Here is a 23,727-nt window from a genome sequence, read left to right as displayed (position 1 = left end):
ACACAGCATCTATTCTAACGCTGCTGTTCCATCGCAAAAGGACTTGAGGAACATTCTATAAAAAGGAACCTTTCAGAACCTCTAAGTTTTGAGATGGGTTCTAGTGTCTAGTTCCCATTGAACCACAAAGGTCGGCAATAGTTATGCTGCGATGTAATTTTGTCTATTGGCAATAATTGTTGTGATCTTTCTGCGGTTCAGTTGTGACCGTGTCTAAAATATTTATTATTATTATTATATTATATTAATATTTATATTTATATATTAATATTTATATTTATATATTTATATTTATATTAATATTAATATATATTAATATTAATATTAATATTAATATATATATTTATAGTTTTTCTGTTTGGTAATTAATATAGTTCATGTTGATTAGAGAAACTGGGTTAGAATATTTTTGTATAATAATGCAGCAATGCAATAATAATGTAATAATATAAATGCAGCCATAACGGTAGAATAATACTCCCTGGTTGAAAATGAGGAAAGCGAAGACATTGGCATTTGATTGCTCCATCCTGTTCTATTGGTAATGCCTGGGACTGGTCTGCTCCATCCTGTTCTATTGGTAATGCCTGGGACTGGTCTGCTCCATCCTGTTCTATTGGTAATGCCTGGGACTGGTCTGCTCCATCCTGTTCTCCTCAACTCTATTGGTAATGCCTGGGACTGGTCTGTGTCAATCTGCAACGTAATGATCTTTCAGGGCAAACTGCCCGTGTGACAGATCTACTGTGTGACAGATCTACTGTGTGACAGATCTACTGTGTCACAGATCTACTGTGTGACAGATCTACTGTGTGACAGATCTACTGTGTGACAGATCTACTGTGTGACAGATCTACTGTGTGACAGATCTACTGTGTCACAGATCTACTGTGTCACAGATCTACTGTGTGACAGATCTACTGTGTCACAGATCTACTGTGTCACAGATCTACTGTGTGACAGATCTACTGTGTCACAGATCTACTGTGTGACAGATCTACTGTGACAGATCTACTGTGTGACAGATCTACTGTGTGACAGATCTACTGTGTGACAGATCTACTGTGTCACAGATCTACTGTGTCACAGATCTACTGTGTGACAGATCTACTGTGTGACAGATCTACTGTGTCACAGATCTACTGTGTGACAGATCTACTGTGTCACAGATCTACTGTGTGACAGATCTACTGTGTGACAGATCTACTGTGTCACAGATCTACTGTGTGACAGATCTACTGTGTGACAGATCTACTGTGTGACAGATCTACTGTGTCAGACATTTTCCTTAGTCATTAAGTCGCGACCCAAATTGTTTAACCACTATGATTTATTTCAAATTTTCTTTTTTGCAGTAATACACAATCTTTCATGCACTGTTAAAAACATGAAATAAACACAAAAAAGTGCAACAAAGGTGCAACTAGGGCTAAAAACCCAATGAAATAAAATAATAATAATAATAAATAATATATGCTTCTTAGCAGACTTCTTAGCTTAACATAACAGACCTACAGTAAGTTTGGAGGAACTAATGGGATAACTGGGGTTGCAACAAAAGTGCAACTAGGGCTAAAAACACAATGAAATAAAATAAGAATAAATAATATATCCTTCTTAGCAGACTTCTTAGCTTAACATCACAGGGAACTAATGGGATAACTGGGGATATTGTTTGCTCCTGACCAGAGTCTGGAGGTCATGCTCAATGTCCAATGTTTCTCTGCTTTGTCTTCAGCTGGACCAGAGCTGAGAAGCCACTTTCACAAAGATAGGTAGTGCAAGAAAAAACGTTTAGATTTTGTATATAAAAAAAAAAAAACACACACATCCGCGACCCACTCAAAATGGCCCCGCGACCGACCCACCAGTTGAGAAACACTGCACTAGAGCATACATTTGAGCCATCAAAGAAATTAAGCAAAAGTGGTTACCTGTGTTGAACTAGTTTATTTTTTAGAAAATAAAAAAAATAGACTGGATTACCATTACAACTACTACCACTGCCAATACTACTGATACACCCCTATTGGCAAACTTTATATAAAATCTTTTATTTTTTTTCTAATATAAATCAAAATATTATATAAATATAATCAAATTGACGGAAATCTGTCTCAAGACGGAACGCTTTAATGCCTGTGAGTGAGTGAGTGAGTGAGTGAGTGAGTGAGTGAGTGAGTGAGTGAGTGAGTGAGTGAGTGAGTGAGTAAATGACTGACCGTCTAACTCACTCAGTCATAGTGGTTTTTTCGCATCTAAAAGTGAAACAACATAAGCTTGATAATAGCTCACTCTCAGACATTTCAATTGTATTCTCTGTGAGGCACTTAAACCAACTTATGTCTCCCAAGCACTTGGCAAGCCACACTAAATCCCAAACAGTATTTTTGAACCCACACCAAATAGATTGAGTTTTGACCAAGCGAACAAAAGCCCCTTATTATAATTGTGGGAAAGTTCCTGCTATCACCCAGTGCTGCGTATGAGAACAAACCAACATTGGCTGCCTCTCCCTGCAAAATGAGAAAATTAGCAACGCCCAAAAACATGACTCAAGCCTGGCATTCCGAATCAGAGTAAATGGAACAAGAATAACAACAATTTAGATTATATTAATTCAATATGCACAGAAATTCCCTTTCGTCATCAATAGAGATACACACAAAATCCCTCAACTGGCAGCCATTAGCATGCCATGTGCCACCTTTGGCAAACAATATTTAGTAAGAGGGGGGGGTGCATGACTGCCCAAAAATCATTTCCCAAAAGTCTACTGTTATTAACCCTTTCACTGCCACACGACAGCCGGTTAACCCTTTCACTGTGACAATACATAAGGTTAGCCCTTTACTATCACACAACCGACGGCGATGCTCCATCATTAGCTCCGCATTTGCGGAGCTAATGATGCTAATGATGGAGCATCGCCGTCGGTTGTGTGATAGTAAAGGGCTAACCTTCTGTCGTGTGGCAGTGAAAGGGTTAAGACCGAATATTCGAACATTCAAATAATCATTAAAATCAAAGGGTATTGCACATAAATAGGCACTTCAGATAATCCTTCAGAAACGTTGATCGGCTCAGCTGACCGACAATAAATCAAAATGACACCGTTCACCATATAATAACAGCATTGCATCAACCGGTTTTAATAAACAAACAGAAACAGTAGCATGTGCATCTTTTAGATCAATTAGGCTATGAAAATTAGGCTGCCTCTAAATATAAAAATGACTGAAATAAGAATGGTTAGCTTCACTTAAAAAAATTTATAATAATAATAATTATTATTATTATTATTATATATATATTTTTCGACTCAATGGCACATTCGAAAAACACTAACTCATCCCTAGTTGAAATGATTCGGGAAGCATCTGGAGGAGGTCTAAAAGCTCACGGAATGAGCTCTTACATGTGCCTCCGGGACAAACTCACAGTGTGAATCCCTCCAGGCTTTCTGAAAGGGCAGAGAGCAACGCAGGCTGTAATAGTCTCCAGACTCCACCACATGCATTTAAATCACGGCCCTAAACGACTGCTCTCTAATGTGACACACGGTGAGTTCAAAGTGACGGCCAGCGTGCCATAACGTCCTCGGGGACGCTCTGAGACATATTGACATATTATTGCTGGTCTCTGCTCGAGGACACGAAGCAACAACAACACAGGGAAATCACCACATTGAACACTACAAATGCTGTTTGTGTGTGCGTGCGTGCGTGTGTGTGTGTGTGTGTGAAATAGTGCAAAAACAGTGCATTGTGGTATCCTTGAAAAATTGCATTCTGCAAGAAAACACGTATCTTTTTAGTTTTCTCAAAAAAGGGAATTTTTCAGATAGGAGGTTTTGTTCTTCAGGCCATCGATAGGATTTTGATGACTAATTTAATAGCTTATTGATCAAACAAATAAATACAATTCTATTTCATATTCTATATATAATTCCCCTCCTGCAAATGAACGCAACCAAGCGTTGCTCATTTATTGGCTCATTATAGACCAAATCATTATCTATGAATATATTGTCATGCCAGAAAAGTGCTCATAATCCAGGAAATAACTCATTCAATGTGAAAAAGAAACATTTATAAAAAACTGAAATAATATATATATATATAAAAATCGACAAAAAGAAAAAGGTAAGCTGCCCAAGACCCAAAATATTTGTTGACCGACTGACAAAGACAACATCTCTGAGGGTTTTATGATTTGGGTTTTGTGTGTCGGCACGAACAATTTTCACAAACATGGTATAAGAGTATAGTGATTCATTCATTCATTCCCCCTTTATTTACAGTGAACCATGTCTGCCAGTGCTGGTCTGTGTGTCTGCTGTCTGCCAGTGCTGGTCTGTGTGTCTGCTGTCTGCCAGTGCTGGTCTGTGTGTCTGCTGTCTGCCAGTGCTGGTCTGTGTGTCTGCTGTCTGCCAGTCTGTGTGTCTGCTGTCTGCCAGTCTGTGTGTCTGCTGTCTGCCAGTGCTGGTCTGTGTGTCTGCTGTCTGCCAGTGCTGGTCTGTGTGTCTGCTGTCTGCCAGTGCTGGTCTGTGTGTCTGCTGTCTGCCAGTGCTGGTCTGTGTGTCTGCTGTCTGCCAGTGCTGGTCTGTGTGGTGGAGGCCTGGAGGCTGCCAAGACAGTGCTGGTCTGTGTGGTGGAGGCCTGGAGGCTGCCAGACAGTGCTGGTCTGTGTGGTGGAGGCCTGGAGGCTGCCAGACAGTGCTGGTCTGTGTGTGGTGGAGGCTGCCAGACAGTGCTGGTCTGTGTGTGGTGGAGGCCTGGAGGCTGCCAGACAGTGCTGGTCTGTGTGTGGTGGAGGCCTGGAGGCTGCCAGACAGGGCTGGTCTGTGTGGTGGAGGCCTGGAGGCTGCCAGACAGTGCTGGTCTGTGTGTGGTGGAGGCCTGGAGGCTGCCAGACAGTGCTGGTCTGTGTGTGGTGGAGGCCTGGAGGCTGCCAGACAGGGCTGGTCTGTGTGTGGTGGAGGCTGCCAGACAGTGCTGGTCTGTGTGTGGTGGAGGCCTGGAGGCTGCCAGACAGTGCTGGTCTGTGTGGTGGAGGCCTGGAGGCTGCCAGACAGTGCTGGTCTGTGTGTGGTGGAGGCCTGGAGGCTGCCAGACAGTGCTGGTCTGTGTGTGGTGGAGGCTGCCAGACAGTGCTGGTCTGTGTGGTGGAGGCCTGGAGGCTGCCAGACAGTGCTGGTCTGTGTGTGGTGGAGGCCTGGAGGCTGCCAGACAGTGCTGGTCTGTGTGTGGTGGAGGCCTGGAGGCTGCCAGACAGGGCTGGTCTGTGTGTGGTGGAGGCCTGGAGGCTGCCAGACAGGGCTGGTCTGTGTGTGGTGGAGGCCTGGAGGCTGCCAGACAGTGCTGGTCTGTGTGTGGTGGAGGCCTGGAGGCTGCCAGACAGGGCTGGTCTGTGTGTGGTGGAGGCCTGGAGGCTGCCAGACAGGGCTGGTCTGTGTGTGGTGGAGGCCTGGAGGCTGCCAGACAGGGCTGGTCTGTGTGTGGTGGAGGCCTGGAGGCTGCCAGACAGTGCTGGTCTGTGTGTGGTGGAGGCCTGGAGGCTGCCAGACAGGGCTGGTCTGTGTGTGGTGGAGGCCTGGAGGCTGCCAGACAGTGCTGGTCTGTGTGTGGTGGAGGCCTGGAGGCTGCCAGACAGTGCTGGTCTGTGTGTGGTGGAGGCCTGGAGGCTGCCAGACAGTGCTGGTCTGTGTGTGGTGGAGGCCTGGAGGCTGCCAGACAGGGCTGGTCTGTGTGTGGTGGAGGCCTGGAGGCTGCCAGACAGTGCTGGTCTGTGTGTGGTGGAGGCCTGGAGGCTGCCAGACAGGGCTGGTCTGTGTGTGGTGGAGGCCTGGAGGCTGCCAGACAGGGCTGGTCTGTGTGTGGTGGAGGCTGCCAGACAGTGCTGGTCTGTGTGTGGTGGAGGCCTGGAGGCTGCCAGACAGGGCTGGTCTGTGTGGTGGCGGCCTGGAGGCTGCCAGACAGTGCTGGTCTGTGTGTGGTGGCGGCTGCCTCCTACCTTGGTGATGAGGATGCGGTAGCGCTCCAACAGGACTGGGTCACTCTGGCAGCCCGACAGCAGCTGCCAAACCTCGGCTCTCAGCGCCTCGGGAATCCCTGGTTTCACCAGCGCAGAGAGACCCTTCGGCCGCGTGGACAGGTTGCCATGCCTGGCACCACACACAACACAACACACACACACACACACACACAACACACACACACACACACACACACACACACACACACACACACACACACACACACACACACACACACACACACACACACACACACACCACACACACACACACACACACAACACACACACACAACACACACACACACACACACACACACACACACACACACACACATTTAATTGTATTACGGTCACACTGTTCATCTAACATAAGCAAATTTCTGGACCCTTTTTTACAACCTTCTTACATGGATTTTTTATCACTTTCCAGCTGTCAAAATAATAGCTTCAATCAAAGACAACAATTTCAAGTTTACACTTTTAAATTAAATTCTCTATGCAATAACCTTACAGCCACTGTGTCGTTTGAAAGCCAAAGAAACACCAAACACATACAATGACTTGTCTTTGTCCAAATACAGGTGTAAATCTCTACCTCGTGTTTGTATTTTGTACTTTACAGGGTTCCCACAGACATTGCAAAATGAAATTCAAGGACTCAAGTACTTTTCCAAGCACTATTTTTTATTTTAAAAGGGCATTCAACACCTTGATTTGCCAGGCAGCAGGGGGCACTGTGGGCCTTCACTGCCAGCATTCTATTCAATGGATAGAATTGCGTGTTTGCACTGCTAAAAACTATATTTTATATTATAGCTATGGATCTAATAACGCCGTCGATTGTCAGTGAGTTGCTTCTGGTCAACGTGCAAAAAACAGATTGTTTTTTCATCCGTACATTTCCGTTTTATACCGTTTTGAATAAGAGTATAATTTGAGTGATTCTTAGTAATCCCAGGAAATGTCTCCTCGTGCATACATGAAATGGGCCCTGGCCCCAGGTTGAAAGAACGGCCCTAATCTCAACGTGTTTCAATATAAGCAAGCGTTATGTATGGTGATAATAACGGGTATATTGTTAGCTCCGACTTGTTAAGCACCTTGTAAAAAAATTCTGTTCAAGGAATTCCAGGCCTCGACTTTTTTTTCTTTTTTTTTAATCAAGCACTTTAAGCACATCAATGACCTTGTGCGACCCCTGGGTTGATACAGTTGGATTTCCATCTCTGACTGACTTTCTGGCTGAATCTCTTTGACTCTGAATCTGACTGACTTTCTGGCTGAATCTCTTTGACTCTGAAACTGACTGACTTTCTGGCTGAATCTCTTTGACTCTGAATCTGACTGACTCTCTTTAACTCCGACTCTCCCTCCTGACAAATGTTTAAGTAATATTCATCTATCTAGAGATGAAATTATGTGTAGTGATGTGAAGCATGGGAGAGATATCTCCATGTATAATGTATGGAGTGTCTTGTATGAAGGCAGTAAGCCCTACTACAAGCATAACAAATAAGATACATCAGGCCTGGTTGGAACAAGTATGTGGCTGAGTATCATGCTGAAGCATGTGAAGCCTTTAAATGATGAGCTATGGCAGGTAGATCCAGACAAGGGCCTGTGCTCGAGCACAAGAAGCTCACTAATGCAAGATATAAGCCATTCACTTCATTTGTACAAATGAGCAAACCATGAGGGCTGGTTCTATGGCTAAGAGGTTCAGGGTTCCCACAGACATTGCAAAATGAAATTCAAGGACTTTCAAGTACTTTTCCAAGCACTAGTGTTGGAGCCTAAATACTTGATTGGACTTATTGTTATTTATGTTATGGTTGATAGTTATACCTATAGAGGGAAATTAGTTAAATGTATGGAATATTGAAAGAAATGATTTATCGGTTTATATAAGTTATGCAAATCACAATATTATGCACTGGATAAGATATGAGTTATGATTGCTGAGCGTTTAGGTAGGTCTGGCTCCCTCTTTGGGTCAGCCCTGCTATTACAGGGCCAGGCAGGATTCTTATTAGGGGAACTGCTCGCACCTGTGCATGGCCAAGTTATTAGGATGTACCTGGTTGGAGACTGGGGAGCGGACACAGTATTTCTACCGCAAAATACCGAAAATATAAGACTCAAATCATGTTTAATTTAATTGTTTATAAGGCAAGTGGGCCAAACTCTTTCTTTAATGATTTGTGAATAAACCCCTTTGTTAATTGGAAATAACAGACTTTTGGTTTTTGGATGGCGCGTCGTCACCCCGCTCAGAGTGGCTGTTTGTTGAAGCCACTACAACTATTTTCACTTAACACATTGGACGCCAGACCCGAGATAAGTCGGGTTAACTCGCCATCGCTTGAGCGCCAATCACGAGAAAAGTCAGGTTTTAATCGTTATTTCTTTTATTCGCTATATCCATTCATAATTCATCCATCCAGCCTGATGTTATCATTGGGAATGGCTCTGAGATCGCAAACGGCCAATACCGCCGCCTAACGCCTTGCGGCCGGTATTGCACATCATTGGAATCCCTCTGGTTTGGGCTGTGCATCGATCTAAGAAGTCCGTTCCGGGTTTTCCTTCTTGGGCATGGGGAGCGGTTATAACACACAGTTTGGGGACACTGGACACCGTGGATTCATGTGTTTTGGTTGATAAACGTTGGAAAGACGACCGCAATCAATATTTGGAATGGCGATCAGGAATTTGATTATTCTTTTTGCAATACATCAGATATGAGGTAAGGACTCTATGTTACCAATCTTGGGTTGATCCGATGTCGTATCTGTGTGTGAAAAAATTATCAGTTTTTTGCATGTTGACCGGAAGAAACTCACTGACAATCGACGACGTGTTTATTAGATCCATAGCTATAACATTTTATATAGTTTTTAGCCCTGCAAACACCGCACCCACCCCTATTATTTAAAGCGATGGCCTTCTTACCACAAGGTAAACAGCTACCTCTAGGCGCTCAATGAGTTAAATGCTGTTTTTTATAGAAAAGTCCAATATTTATGGCTTAACCCTTTGGTTGCCGTTCACGAGAATTCTCGTTTCTGTGGCCCAGCGGTTGAGTGCCGGAAACGAAGATTCTCGTTTCTGTGTCGTTTTTCCTTTTTTTCGATATTAATATCCTATTCCATGTCACAGAGCTGTATTTTGGCTGGAAAAGGCATATTGGGACTCCGAAGGTGCAGTACCGGCCAGATCCTGGTAGTGGCGCTGTCTCGAGAATGCAGTAACCCCTGTTGCAGACCTGGTGTCACTCTGACAACGCTCCGGGCAGACTTTTCTGTTAGCATGAAGCGAGGGCTTCACCAGATGGCATGGAATACTTTTTGGGACGCCAGATTCATTATGCTGTATAGCGCTATGGCGTGTGCCAAATGGACTTATGATCTACCAGATGGCGATTAAATAATTGGAAAATTATTTTTGGAATCCAACCGGCCAAAGGTAAGAGCTATTCGACGTCAATTTCAGCTTGATCGTGCAAAGATTTCATAGCCATAGCCCAGTTCAGTGTATGTTGTGGTAATAACGAATGCCGTTATTGGCTTTTTAAGCACATTTTAAAAAAATTGGCTGTTTAAGAAATTCCAGACCTCGACTTTTTTTCAAAAAGCAAGCACTTTAAGCACTTCAAGGACCTTGTGTGAACCCTGGAAGTTGCTATGTAATAATTCTTTAGATTTTTGGAAAGAAGTGCGGCTGGGTGGCGTAGCGGAGATTGCGCTCGTCACCAATGCAAGAGACTCCGGTCTCGAATCCCGGTGTCAGCATTGCCTGCGGCTTGGGCCAGTCGTCATACTATCTCAATTGACAGAGGTAGTGGGTGGAAGTCGATGGGTGGGGATTGGACGTTGTGGACAGCGAATCCTACAGGTCGGTTGGGTGACGCCTGCACAGCAGACAGGAAGTATCGGGGGCAGCGTGAGCCTCCCACACGTTACTCCTCGCCACAGAGTCCGCGCTGTCTGGTGAAAAGATGTGACAGGCTGCCTCCTCGTGTACCGGAGGGGACACGTGATGCAAGGCTTCTATCCTCACTACAGCTGACCAGTGGGAGGCATAGTCTAGCAACGTTCAAGACAGGGGAGGGGAGAATTGGCAATATGAAATTGGGATGGGAGAAAAATAAGGAGAAAAAGTGGACACAAAAAAAATAAAGATTTTGGTAAGAAGTGAGAATTATTAACACTTTAACTGCCGAAAACGCCGGAACTCGTCATTCCCCGCCATGCTCAAGTTGCAGAGGACGCCGTAACTCGTCTTTGATATCAATATTTCAAAAATCTGTGATCGAAATCATATTTCCGTTCCGGAGCCTTGACACACAGTGCTGATCTCCTCTCAACCCTCTAGCGGTTCAAGAGCGCCATCTGGTGGCCGATCGGCAGATCAAAACCGGATGTCACCCTTTAACCCGGCAGGACTCACTCCATATGTGGTCCGGGCACTCGCTAATGTTAGAGAGACTCCGTCTTCACACAGTGAACATCGATCGCTGCAAATAACTCGAAAAAACAACATGATTTGGACGTATATACTATTATACAACCTGGAAATAGATCGGGCATTTCAACATCCCATAATCGAAAACTGTCTACTCCACGCTGATCGCCCAACGGCCCGAGGAGACTGGGGTGAGTTTTAGCGTGTAGTATTACCGTGTTCGATATAAACTGCTATGATGAACATATGACCCACATTAGATGAATGGTATAACGTTGCCCACGGAATTATAAACGCCCCCTCGCCCATCCGGTCAACATCAGATGACGTGTAGTAAATTCTAGAAGTACGTCCAGTTGAAATTTTTGATTCCTACCAAACTGTATTTGATCATCAATATAATGCATTTGGGGCTATAAATCACGTTCTGGAGAAAGCTGCAGAAAGAGATGAAAACATACTTATACTTTAGACCATATTTTAGTATGAATATGTGAATGAAAAAGTTTAACGTTGATACACCCTGAACAATACATATAGGACATTGAATGGGCCCTAATAATGGCAATCTAGCAATAGAATTTAAAAAGTTATAGCCCTGCAAAGAAGGGGAACTTCTCCATGTTAAATAGAGCTGGCAAGGGATGGTATATCATGAATTTAACCTTGGGCAATCAAAGTGTTAACAACTAAAACAGCTCTTCTGTGCACTGTAGATGGAATCTCCAGATCAGACAATATTGCTGAGTTATGGCGACAGCATTATTGTACCTTATTATTCAACTGTGTCCAAAGTGTATGAGGCGGATAGCATTGAGAGGAATCACTCAGTGATGATTATGTCACATGAGGTTTACCAAGCGATAAACAAGCTGTCTGATAACAAAGCAAGCTCCTCTCCTTGCTATTTGCTTTACTGGCTTCATGGATTGTTACTAGGGATGCACCGATCCGATATTGATATCGGATATCGGACCCGATATGACTAAAATAGCTAGATCGGGTATTGGAGACACATTCAAAAATAATTATTTATATTTTTTGTTATTTAATTTGAATAATAAACAATTCAATACATTTATATCTATGTGTTAATCTGTTACATTTTGTTTCACTAAGTTAGGAAGTTAAAGGAATGTTTTAAGTCAAGCCTGATGTTGCCTTGCAACTTCCACACAGTGAGGCATACAGTTTATTAATTGAACAATGGGTATCAGATCGGTACTCGGTATCGGATCGGTACTCGGTATCGGCCGATACCCAAAGCCCAGGTATCGGTATCGGGACTGAAAAAGTCGGATCGGTGCATCCCTAATTGTTACCATGCTCAATATTGTCTGTTCTGTTAATGCCAGTTATTAACACTTTCAATGCCAACGACGAGATATCCCGTTTGTTCATGCCGACCGTTCATTGCCAACGACGATAGATCGTTATTTTTTTTTATTAATGATTTGAATTCATATTTCATCAATCTAGTCTCACGTTAGTGCTGTAAACCCTCTCTGAGCTCCATTGGGAAAATACCGCCCCCTATCGTCTCCCTGTGGTACTGCACCCCTTTGGAATGGAACAAATCCAGCTTCCTCATTTTACTTCTCAGACAAGTCACCCGAGAGGATGGGATTCATTGCAGAGCCCCAAAACAGCGTGGAATACATATTTCCAGTACCCAGCGTTGGATCAATAAACAGATCGATATTTGGAATGGCGATCAGGAATTGGAATAATCTTTTTGGAGAACATCTGATCTGAGGTAAGGAATCTATTTTACCAGTCTTAGGATAATCAGATCTTTTTTCACAGATATCAACATGTGCCCTATGTGTGTGTGTGTGTGTGCTGATCAGGAAATGAGAGAATCGATTTTTCAGCTCGCTTCTATAGCGTGCATAAGTACACATATACTATCGATAATCTAGCGTTTATTTGAAAACGATTCATAAATAGGCTGAAAAATGACACAGTTTTTTGTGTATTCCAGAATATTCCAGTAAAGGGCGATTATCACAGAATCTTTATATTTTCCTGAAACTTAAAAAAAACAAGTGTTTTTCAAAATGGTATAAAACGGAAATGAACAGATTAAAAACCAATCCGTTTCGACAATGTTGACTGCAAACAAGTCATTGATAAGCGACGGCCAGATTAGACACATAGCCACAATTTAAGACATGCGTTTGCAAATACGAGAGCTCTATCATTGAAGTGGGTGGTGGCAAGGAAGCACTAAATCGTGCACCGAGCTCCGGCATTGAAAGTGTTAAGGACAAAGCTGGTAAAGTTGTCAGACTAAATAACTACAGGCCCATAGCTCTAGCCAGCATAGGCCTACTATAGAAAGTTCTAGAAAGAAACCTGCTGGATAGATTCAATGAGTTTATTAACTCCACGGATAGCCAGTTTGGTTTTGAAGCTAAACATGGCACTGACTTGGGTATTTAAGCCTTGTGTATAACATTTATTTGCCGGGTAAATTACTCTGTAAATGAGATCATCTTGGTTGTGTCTAATATAAGGTTTAGCAGCAACATGTTTTCAGTCCCAGCTGTGGAAACACTACAGTTGTCTAAACAGAATACATCTGTGTTTTCTTATCTCTCTTTCTTTTTCTCTTTTAAACTATAATTTTATGGAGCTTTTATATGCATTTTTTATTCTATGTATTGTCCTATCTTTTATACTTGATTGATTGAAAACTTTTTTAACAGATTGCAGAATGGGTACAATACAGTACGGCCCAATACACACAATTGTTAAGGGGATGCAGACCAGAGAAAGACTTTCGTCTTGTTTACATCAGGGTATATTTTGAATCTCTTTACTCTCTCTAACTGACTGACTCTCTAACTCACTTGACACTTTGACTCTGCCTCTCTTGCCTCGTCTCCATTAGCTGTGTTCAGCCTGGCTGGGGCTATAGCCATGGTCTAGCATGGTATGGTATGGTTGGGTTTGTGTCTCCACAAGCTGTGTTCAGCCTGGCTGGGGCTATAGCCATGGTCTAGCATGGTATGGTATGGTTGGGTTTTGCATCTCCATTGCGTTTCTTGCAAACTCTCCGGTTGCTAGGCAGCCTTTCAAAATCCACACCAACCACTGTGGTGCACAAGCTAAACCATGATGATACAACCAGCCGGCTTTGGTCGGGTTGTGGAAGGTCCGTCTCAACCAGGTTTGTCCAGGTTCTAAAGACAATGGAGACAGGCCACAGCACGGCTAAACCCTGGCTAGTGGAGACGAGGCCACAGCACGGCTAAACCCTGGCTAGTGGAGACGAGGCCACAGCACGGCTAAACCCTGGCTAGTGGAGACAAGGCCACAGCACGGCTAAACCCTGGCTAGTGGAGACGAGGCCACAGCACGGCTAAACCCTGGCTAGTGGAGACGAGGCCACAGCACGGCTAAACCCTGGCTAGTGGAGACGAGGCCACAGCACGGCTAAACCCTGGCTAGTGGAGACAAGGCCACAGCACGGCTAAACCCTGGCTAGTGGAGACGAGGCCACAGCACGGCTAAACCCTGGCTAGTGGAGACAAGGCCACAGCACGGCTAAACCCTGGCTAGTGGAGACGAGGCCACAGCACGGCTAAACCCTGGCTAGTGGAGACGAGGCCACAGCACAGCTAAACCCTGGCTAGTGGAGACAAGGCCACAGCACGGCTAAACCCTGGCTAGTGGAGACGAGGCCACAGCACAGCTAAACCCTGGCTAGTGGAGACAAGGCCACAGCACGGCTAAACCCTGGCTAGTGGAGACAAGGCCACAGCACAGCTAAACCCTGGCTAGTGGAGACGAGGCCACAGCACGGCTAAACCCTGGCTAGTGGAGACGAGGCCACAGCACGGCTAAACCCTGGCTAGTGGAGACAAGGCCACAGCACGGCTAAACCCTGGCTAGTGGAGACAAGGCCACAGCACGGCTAAACCCTGGCTAGTGGAGACGAGGCCACAGCACGGCTAAACCCTGGCTAGTGGAGACGAGGCCACAGCACGGCTAAACCCTGGCTAGTGGAGACAAGGCCACAGCACGCATAAACCCTGGCTAGTGGAGACAAGGCCACAGCACGGCTAAACCCTGGCTAGTGGAGACGAGGCCACAGCACGGATAAACCCTGGCTAGTGGAGACAAGGCCACAGCACGGCTAAACCCTGGCTAGTGGAGACGAGGCCACAGCACGGCTAAACCCTGGCTAGTGGAGACAAGGCCACAGCACGGCTAAACCCTGGCTACTGGAGACAAGGCCACAGCACGGCTAAACCCTGGCTAGTGGAGACGAGGCCACAGCACGGCTAAACCCTGGCTAGTGGAGACAAGGCCACAGCACGGCTAAACCCTGGCTAGTGGAGACAAGGCCACAGCACAGCTAAACCCTGGCTAGTGGAGACGAGGCCACAGCACGGCTAAACCCTGGCTACTGGAGACAAGGCCACAGCACGGCTAAACCCTGGCTAGTGGAGACAAGGCCACAGCACGGCTAAACCATGGCTAGTGGAGACGAGGCCACAGCACGGCTAAACCCTGGCTAGTGGAGACGAGGCCACAGCACGGCTAAACCCTGGCTAGTGGAGACGAGGCCACAGCACGGCTAAACCCTGGCTAGTGGAGACGAGGCCACAGCACGCCTAAACCCTGGCTAGTGGAGACGAGGCCACAGCACGGCTAAACCCTGGCTAGTGGAGACAAGGCCACAGCACGGTTAAACCCTGGCTAGTGGAGACAAGGCCACAGCACGGCTAAACCCTGGCTAGTGGAGACAAGGCCACAGCACAGCTAAACCCTGGCTACTGGAGACAAGGCCACAGCACGGCTAAACCCTGGCTAGTGGAGACAAGGCCACAGCACGGCTAAACCCTGGCTAGTGGAGACAAGGCCACAGCACAGCTAAACCCTGGCTAGTGGAGACAAGGCCACAGCACGGCTAAACCCTGGCTAGTGGAGACGAGGCCACAGCACGGCTAAACCCTGGCTACTGGAGACAAGGCCACAGCACGGCTAAACCCTGGCTAGTGGAGACGAGGCCACAGCACGGCTAAACCCTGGCTAGTGGAGACGAGGCCACAGCACGGCTAAACCCTGGCTAGTGGAGACGAGGCCACAGCACGGCTAAACCCTGGCTAGTGGAGACAAGGCCACAGCACGGCTAAACCCTGGCTAGTGGAGACAAGGCCACAGCACGGCTAAACCCTGGCTAGTGGAGACAAGGCCACAGCACAGCTAAACCCTGGCTAGTGGAGACAAGGCCACAGCACGGCTAAACCCTGGCTAGTGGAGACAAGGCCACAGCACGGCTAAACCCTGGCTAGTGGAGACAAGGCCACAGCACGGCTAAACCCTGGCTAGTGGAGACAAGGCCACAGCACGGCTAAACCCTGGCTAGTGGAGACGAGGCCACAGCACGGCTAAACCCTGGCTAGTGGAGACAAGGCCACAGCACAGCTAAACCCTGGCTAGTGGAGACGAGGCCACAGCACGGCTAAACCCTGGCTAGTGGCGACAAGGCCACAGCACGGCTAAACCCTGGCTAGTGGAGATGAGGCCACAGCACGGCTAAACCCTGGCTAGTGGAGACGAGGCCACAGCACGGCTAAACCCTGGCTAGTGGAGACAAGGCCACAGCACGGCTAAACCCTGGCTAGTGGAGACGAGGCCACAGCACGGCTAAACCCTGGCTAGTGGAGACAAGGCCACAGCACGGCTAAACCCTGGCTAGTGGAGACAAGGCCACAGCACGGCTAAACCCTGGCTAGTGGAGACGAGGCCACAGCACAGCTAAACCCTGGCTACTGGAGACAAGGCCACAGCACGGCTAAACCCTGGCTACTGGAGACAAGGCCACAGCACAGCTAAACCCTGGCTACTGGAGACAAGGCCACAGCACGGCTAAACCCTGGCTAGTGGAGACAAGGCCACAGCATGGCTAAACCCTGGCTAGTGGCGACAAGGCCACAGCACGGCTAAACCCTGGCTAGTGGAGACAAGGCCACAGCACGGCTAAACCCTGGCTAGTGGAGACAAGGCCACAGCACGGCTAAACCCTGGCTAGTGGAGACAAGGCCACAGCACGGCTAAACCCTGGCTAGTGGAGACAAGGCCACAGCACGGCTAAACCCTGGCTAGTGGCGACAAGGCCACAGCATGCCTAAACCCTGGCTAGTGGAGACGAGGCCACAGCATGGCTAAACCCTGGCTAGTGGAGACGAGGCCACAGCACAGCTAAACCCTGGCTAGTGGAGACAAGGCCACAGCACGGCTAAACCCTGGCTAGTGGAGACGAGGCCACAGCACGCCTAAACCCTGGCTAGTGGAGACGAGGCCACAGCACGGCTAAACCCTGGCTAGTGGAGACAAGGCCACTGCACGGCTAAACCCTGGCTAGTGGAGACGAGGCCACAGCATGGCTAAACCCTGGCTAGTGGAGACGAGGCCACAGCACAGCTAAACCCTGGCTAGTGGAGACAAGGCCACAGCACGGCTAAACCCTGGCTAGTGGAGACGAGGCCACAGCACGCCTAAACCCTGGCTAGTGGAGACGAGGCCACAGCACGGCTAAACCCTGGCTAGTGGAGACAAGGCCACAGCACGGCTAAACCCTGGCTAGTGGAGACGAGGCCACAGCACGGCTAAACCCTGGCTAGTGGAGACAAGGCCACAGCATGCCTAAACCCTGGCTAGTGGAGACAAGGCCACAGCATGGCTAAATCCTGGCTAGTGGAGACAAGGCCACAGCACGGCTAAACCCTGGCTAGTGGAGACAAGGCCACAGCACGGCTAAACCCTGGCTAGTGGAGACAAGGCCACAGCACAGCTAAACCCTGGCTAGTGGAGACAAGGCCACAGCATGCATAAACCTGGCTAGTGGAGACAAGGCCACAGCACGGCTAAACCCTGGCTAGTGGAGACAAGGCCACAGCATGCATAAACCCTGGCTAGTGGAGACAAGGCCACAGCATGGCTAAACCCTGGCTAGTGGAGACAAGGCCACAGCACGGCTAAACCCTGGCTAGTGGAGACGAGGCCACAGCACGCATAAACCCTGGCTAGTGGAGATGAGGACACAGCACGGCTAAACCCTGGCTAGTGGAGACGAGGCCACAGCACGGCTAAACCCTGGCTACTGGAGACAAGGCCACAGCACGGCTAAACCCTGGCTACTGGAGACAAGGCCACAGCACGGCTAAACCCTGGCTAGTGGAGACGAGGACACAGCACGGCTAAACCCTGGCTAGTGGAGACGAGGCCACAGCACGGCTAAACCCTGGCTAGTGGAGACAAGGCCACAGCATGGCTAAACCCTGGCTAGTGGAGACGAGGCCACAGCATGGCTAAACCCTGGCTAGGGGAGACGAGGCCACAGCACGGCTAAACCCTGGCTAGTGGAGACAAGGCCACAGCACGGCTAAACCCTGGCTAGTGGAGACAAGGCCACAGCACAGCTAAACCCTGGCTAGTGGAGACAAGGCATCAAACTTTGACTCCCTCCCTCTGACTATCTTTGACACTGACCATCTATGACACTGACTGACTCTCTCCGACTGTCACTAACTTTGACACTGACCAACTCTCTGACTATCTTTGACACTGACCAACTCTCTCAGACTCTTTGACTTTGACCCGGGAATGTCGCATTAACAGCATTGCCAACGTTTCAATTACAAGGGACTGTGACTCTCTCTCTCGCACTCTTACCATCTGTTGAGGATTCCACCCCAGGACTCCAGAATCTTCTCAGGGCAGTCCTTGGACACGTCACCCGTCCCACTGGAGATCTCGCTGTCGCTGTCTGAAGGAAACACAAGTGATACCATAGGATGTCAGAGATAATGTAATTAGATAACCTCTAGACAAGGGGTGGCCAACCCGCGGCTCGCGAGCCGCATGCGGCTCTTTGCCCGTCAATGTGCGACTCTTCCATCCATAAAAAAAAAAAAAGATAAAAAAAAATTATATATATATATATTTTTTTCTTGTTATTGTTATTATTAACAATATTATTATGATGGTTGTATCAACCCTAAATCTGAGTTGGGGGGGGGGGGGGGGGGGGATGCAATGCAGACAAACAGCTGCATGCAGTGCGACCATTTCACTCACATTTGCCCATTCATTTTTGGACACATCACACACCATCGGTGTGTGTACTGTACGTGTGCTGTCATAGCTCCACCTACAGGCCTAATGGAGAACACCAGGAGAACACCAGGATGTGAATGGAGGGTGAATGTGAGGTATATCGTGTAAATAAGTTTTGATTGATCGCAAGACTACACTGTAAAAAAATAAATAATAATAAGTTACCAGAACTTAAAAATATTGAGTTCAGTTACTGTGCATTAAGGTTTTCAATTTTCAATCCATAATAAGTTAACAGAAAAATAAGTACACAACCACATTATTTCAACCTAATAAAACTATGTTTATTGTCATTGTTTTAAGAACACAAGTTGACTTGGTAATACATTCACCTTCAAAACCGTTCTCAAAGAGCACCTACGGGAGGCTGCAATTCGAAACTGGCCCCCATAAATGTCCAAACCCCCCCTCCCTATGCTTGCACCCCCCTCCCCGGAAACAGGAAATGGAAGCTGGTGCTCATTTCAATTCGGTCCGATCACTCGGTAATAGTCCCAGGACTCGAGCTACACACAACGGATAGCAATCCGTTACCAATAACTCGATAAACAACATGCTTTGGACGTATATACTATTATACAACCTGGAAATGGATCGCATATTTCTACATCCCATAATAGAAACATTTCTGTTCCACGCTCGTAGGAAGCTACGGTAAGGTTCAGCGTTATTTTTTAACGTGTTCGATACTAACTGCTCTAATGATCATATCACCCACACTAGATGAATCATATAACGTTGGCCACGGAATTATAAACGACCCCCCCCCATCCGGTCAACATCAGATCATAAGTAGTAACTTCTAGAAGCACGTCCATTTGAAATTTTTTATCTCGCGCAGATTGCTATCAAACTGTATTTGATCATCAATATAATGTATTTGGAGCTATAAATCATGTTCTGGAGAAAGCTGCAGAAAACGATAAAAACATACTTATACTTTAGACCGTATTTTAGTATGAATATGTGAATGAAAAAGTATAACGTTGCTACACCCTGAACAATAGATATAGGACGTTGAATGGGCCATAGTAATGTCAATTTAGCAATACAATTTAAAAAGTTATAGCCCTGCAAAGAAGGGGAACTTCTCCATAGTAAATAGGGCTGGCGGAGGATGGTAAATTATGAATTTAAGCCTGGCGATCAAAGGGTTAATGTTTGTGTGTAATGTCAAAAAAAAAAAAACATTTGTTAAAAAAAGAAAAAATGAATAAATACAATATTAAATAAATAAATAGGCTACACGTCTCTCTTTTTGTGTTACAAATTGTGCTCACCGATATGAACATAGGCCTCATTACTTACTTAAAAAAAGGAAACATCAAGAAATATGTTTATGGTATTAATTCCACCATGCCATGGTGCACTATCTCTCTCTCTATGAATCTGCTCTCAACCAAAGCAATGCAACGGAGCAATTTTGATTGACAGTCGATTCTGCAAATTACGTCACACCGCTTGCACCCGCCTACTGCTGTTCTTACCACCAATCGGCAAGCGCGTATTCGTTTTTTACTTCCAGAATGTCCGCCATTGATTTAGACGAGAGCTCACAACAAAGCTACTAACGTTAGCTCCCCCGCGGCCGACGAGTAGATTACCAGCAGGATGACTAAACGAGGCATAATGATTTTACTGCAACGAATGTTATAATAAAAGCCTTTCCATACATCTTTCTGATTGAAAACTTTATTAACAGACCACAGAATGGGCACAACTCAGCACGGGCTGAGATATGAATGAGTAATCATTACAGTAATGCTTGCTATCTATCTAGGTCGTCCTCGGACGTTGCTATGGTCCAGTAAATACGCTGATGCTATTGAACGTGTAACTATATAACGTTAATGCCACAAAACGAATGCCTTTGTTAATCATAAGTAGTAACTTTGATGCAGTAGCGTGTGTGTGTGGGGGCGGCGTTGTGCAGGTCGCTTGACTGAAACTTTTTTCAAAGTTTGAACGTGTGCGCCAGATTGACGCGACACAAATTGATGGATATTTATCGGCTACTGCCATCGGCACATTTGAGCTTATCGGCCGATAGGCCGATGGCTGTCAACAAGGCACTTATCGGCCGATACCGATACCCGACCGATATATCGGTGCACCCCTACTTCACACATGGACCGCAGTCCAGAGTGCACCACAGCAATTAGTATAAAATGAACATAGGCATAAAATCAGCACACAAATTGACAAAATAAAAAAACAATGCATAAAGTGCAGACATAAGAAGAGGTATACAAGACAATAAAAGTAGTGTAATGTAAACGTGCAGACTCGGGAATATGCATAAAATAAGTACAATGTCGCTCGAAGGCATGTGAACCCCCCCGGAACAGTCAGTCCCCCGAACACCCCACACATCAATCCCTACCACCACCCCCCCCCCCCCCCGATAAAGCATGCCATGACCGAAGGAAAACACAAACAGCCCGCACACCACTCACACTGCCATGCACACCACTCACACTGCCATGCACACCACTCACACTGCCATGCACACACCACTCACACTGCCATGCACACCACTCACACTGCCATGCACACCACTCACACTGCCATGCACACACCACTCACACTGCCATGCACACACCACTCACACTGCCATGCACACCACTCACACTGCCATGCACACCACTCACACTGCCATGCACACCACTCACACTGCCATGCACACCACTCACACTGCCATGCACACCACTCACACTGCCATGCACGGCGGCAGGAGTGTCACCCCCCAACGTTTAGAGAGGGAGTGAATTGAATCGAGCACATTTTAAACCCTCTGTGATTAATGTCACAGAGTCAACTATATGAAGTGGGACTCAAATGCATAAAAAATTCCATTACTCCATTTGTAATTTACATTACAGGGGAGTTTCATAGTGATTGTAGACAACAGGCAATCAGCTCTGAGCCACCGGTGAGGGGGGTGTAGCTGGCCACCGGTGAGGGGGGGTGTAGCTCTCTCTCTCTCTCTCTCTCTCTCTCTCTCTCTCTCTCTCTCTCTCTCTCTATATGGGTAACGCATGTATTCCCAGTAACCTGCCCCATTTCTAAGCCATATAACCCAGGACGTTATACAAAAAACATTAAAATCTTTTCTCATGTCAAGAATGATTGTTATAGATGCCAAAAAAAAAATAAAAACTAAAAAAAACATCATGTAATGAGGGATGGCGGACCTCTAAAGTTGACCTAAGTTACCGGGAATACCAATTCACTATCTCCTCCAATTTAAGAGAGAATTAAAATGTTTTTGTTGTTTTGTAGGGATATCATCATCATGTAACATAATACCATAGTTCTCTCCGAGTTATCTCAAGAGAATTCAAATGTAGCTGAATCTGAAGGAAAAATACGGGTAGAGGATATGAGTCAACATAGTTCATGGCCTTCAATTGATGACAAACAAAAAGGCTTAATTTTCATGGCAGATGCATGATATGTTTTGGGCATGATCTTGGCACCCCAATGAACAACCAAAATGAGTTTCGTCTTTTGTGGCCAATTATTTTAGGAGATAATTACGTTTCACATATTGATCCCAGGTTACCGCGAATACCTATCCTCAAAATTCCAGATAAACACTTAAATCTCCTATTTTACTAAAGATTGGTGAGATTTTATTTTTGGAAATCATAACAGCAATAATAAGGGTTAGGTGTAAACCAGAATTACTAGAATGTGTTGTGTTTTGTCTGTTAAAATGAGCAAAAACAAGGAAAGGGTATTCCCAGTAACTTAACAAACAAGTGCAAAAAATACAGTTCTAGAACAAGTATTTAAATTTTTTCTATATTCAAGAAAGTGGAAAGGAACCCAACATTTTCAATTGTCTGCACACAATCGTTGTTTTGTTATTCCAAGATGGCATTTGAACTGAATTTTGGAAACACAGGTATTCCTGGTCACCATGCCCCTAGTCAGTCTACACCACCATGCCCCTAGTCAGTCTACACCACCACCATGCCCCTAGTCAGTCTACACCAACCTGCCCCTAGTCAGTCTACACCACCACCATGCCCCTAGTCAGTCTACACCACCACCATGCCCCTAGTCAGTCTACACCACCATGCCCCTAGTCAGTCTACACCAACCTGCCCCTAGTCAGTCTACACCACCACCATGCCCCTAGTCAGTCTACACCACCACCATGCCCCTAGTCAGTCTACACCACCATGCCCCTAGTCAGTCTACACCAACCTGCCCCTAGTCAGTCTACACCACCATGCCCCTAGTCAGTCTACACCACCATGCCCCTAGTCAGTCTACACACCACCATGCCCTAGTCAGTCTACACCACCATGCCCCTAGTCAGTATACACCACCATGCCCCTAGTCAGTCTACACCAACCTGCCCCTAGTCAGTCTACACCACCACCATGCCCCATGCCCCTAGTCGGTCTACACCACCACCATGCCCCTAGTCAGTCTACACCACCATGCCCCTAGTCAGTCTACACCACCACCATGCCCCTAGTCAGTCTACACCACCACCATGCCCCTAGTCAGTCTACACACCACCATGCTCCTAGTCAGTCTACACCACCACCATGCTCCTAGTCAGTCTACACACCACCATGCTCCTAGTCAGTCTACACCACCACCATGCCCCTAGTCAGTCTACACCACCATGCCACCATTCTATTATATATGCTAGCCTACCCCTGATAATATTAATACATTTAATTAATGTGTTAACTTGTAGCTAACGGCCTGGGACTCCATGTTGTGTTGTTAGCTTGTAGCTAACGGCCTGGGCCTCCATGATGTGTTGTTAGCTTGTAGCTTGTAGCTAACGGCCTGGGCCTCCATGATGTGTTAGCTTCAATTAATTAATTACCGGAATACATATAAGTTACCGTGAATACCTATATGGTAATAGTATTCCTGGTAACCTCTCCTTTTCACAAGTCACCGGAATACATATCAATATCTAAAGTTACCGTGAATACCTATCAGGTTACGGGAATACCTATTTAGGTAACCAAGAATACCTAGGCATGGTATTCCTGGTACCTCAAGGTATTCTCGGTTACCCATAGTTACGGGAATACCTTTCTCCAGTTACCGGGAATG

General features: G+C 46.3%; 1 protein-coding gene across 1 annotated transcript in view; it reads right to left on the bottom strand.

Moving 5' to 3' along the window:
* Nucleotides 1-23,727, bottom strand: part of rabgap1l (RAB GTPase activating protein 1-like) — a 573,823-nt gene that overhangs the window by 376,046 nt on the left and 174,050 nt on the right. The window contains exons 12-13 of the mRNA XM_084311549.1: nt 18,193-18,286; nt 6,016-6,166 (exon numbers count right to left, since the gene is read on the bottom strand). Of these exons, the coding sequence (XP_084167675.1) occupies nt 6,016-6,166; nt 18,193-18,286 (245 nt within the window). The remainder of the gene's footprint in view (nt 1-6,015; nt 6,167-18,192; nt 18,287-23,727) is intronic.

Source organism: Notolepis coatsorum (genome assembly GCF_963971535.1).
Source record: "Notolepis coatsorum genome assembly, chromosome: 3".
NCBI lineage: Eukaryota > Metazoa > Chordata > Actinopteri > Aulopiformes > Paralepididae > Notolepis > Notolepis coatsorum.
This window is presented reverse-complemented; position numbering and strand designations above follow the sequence as displayed.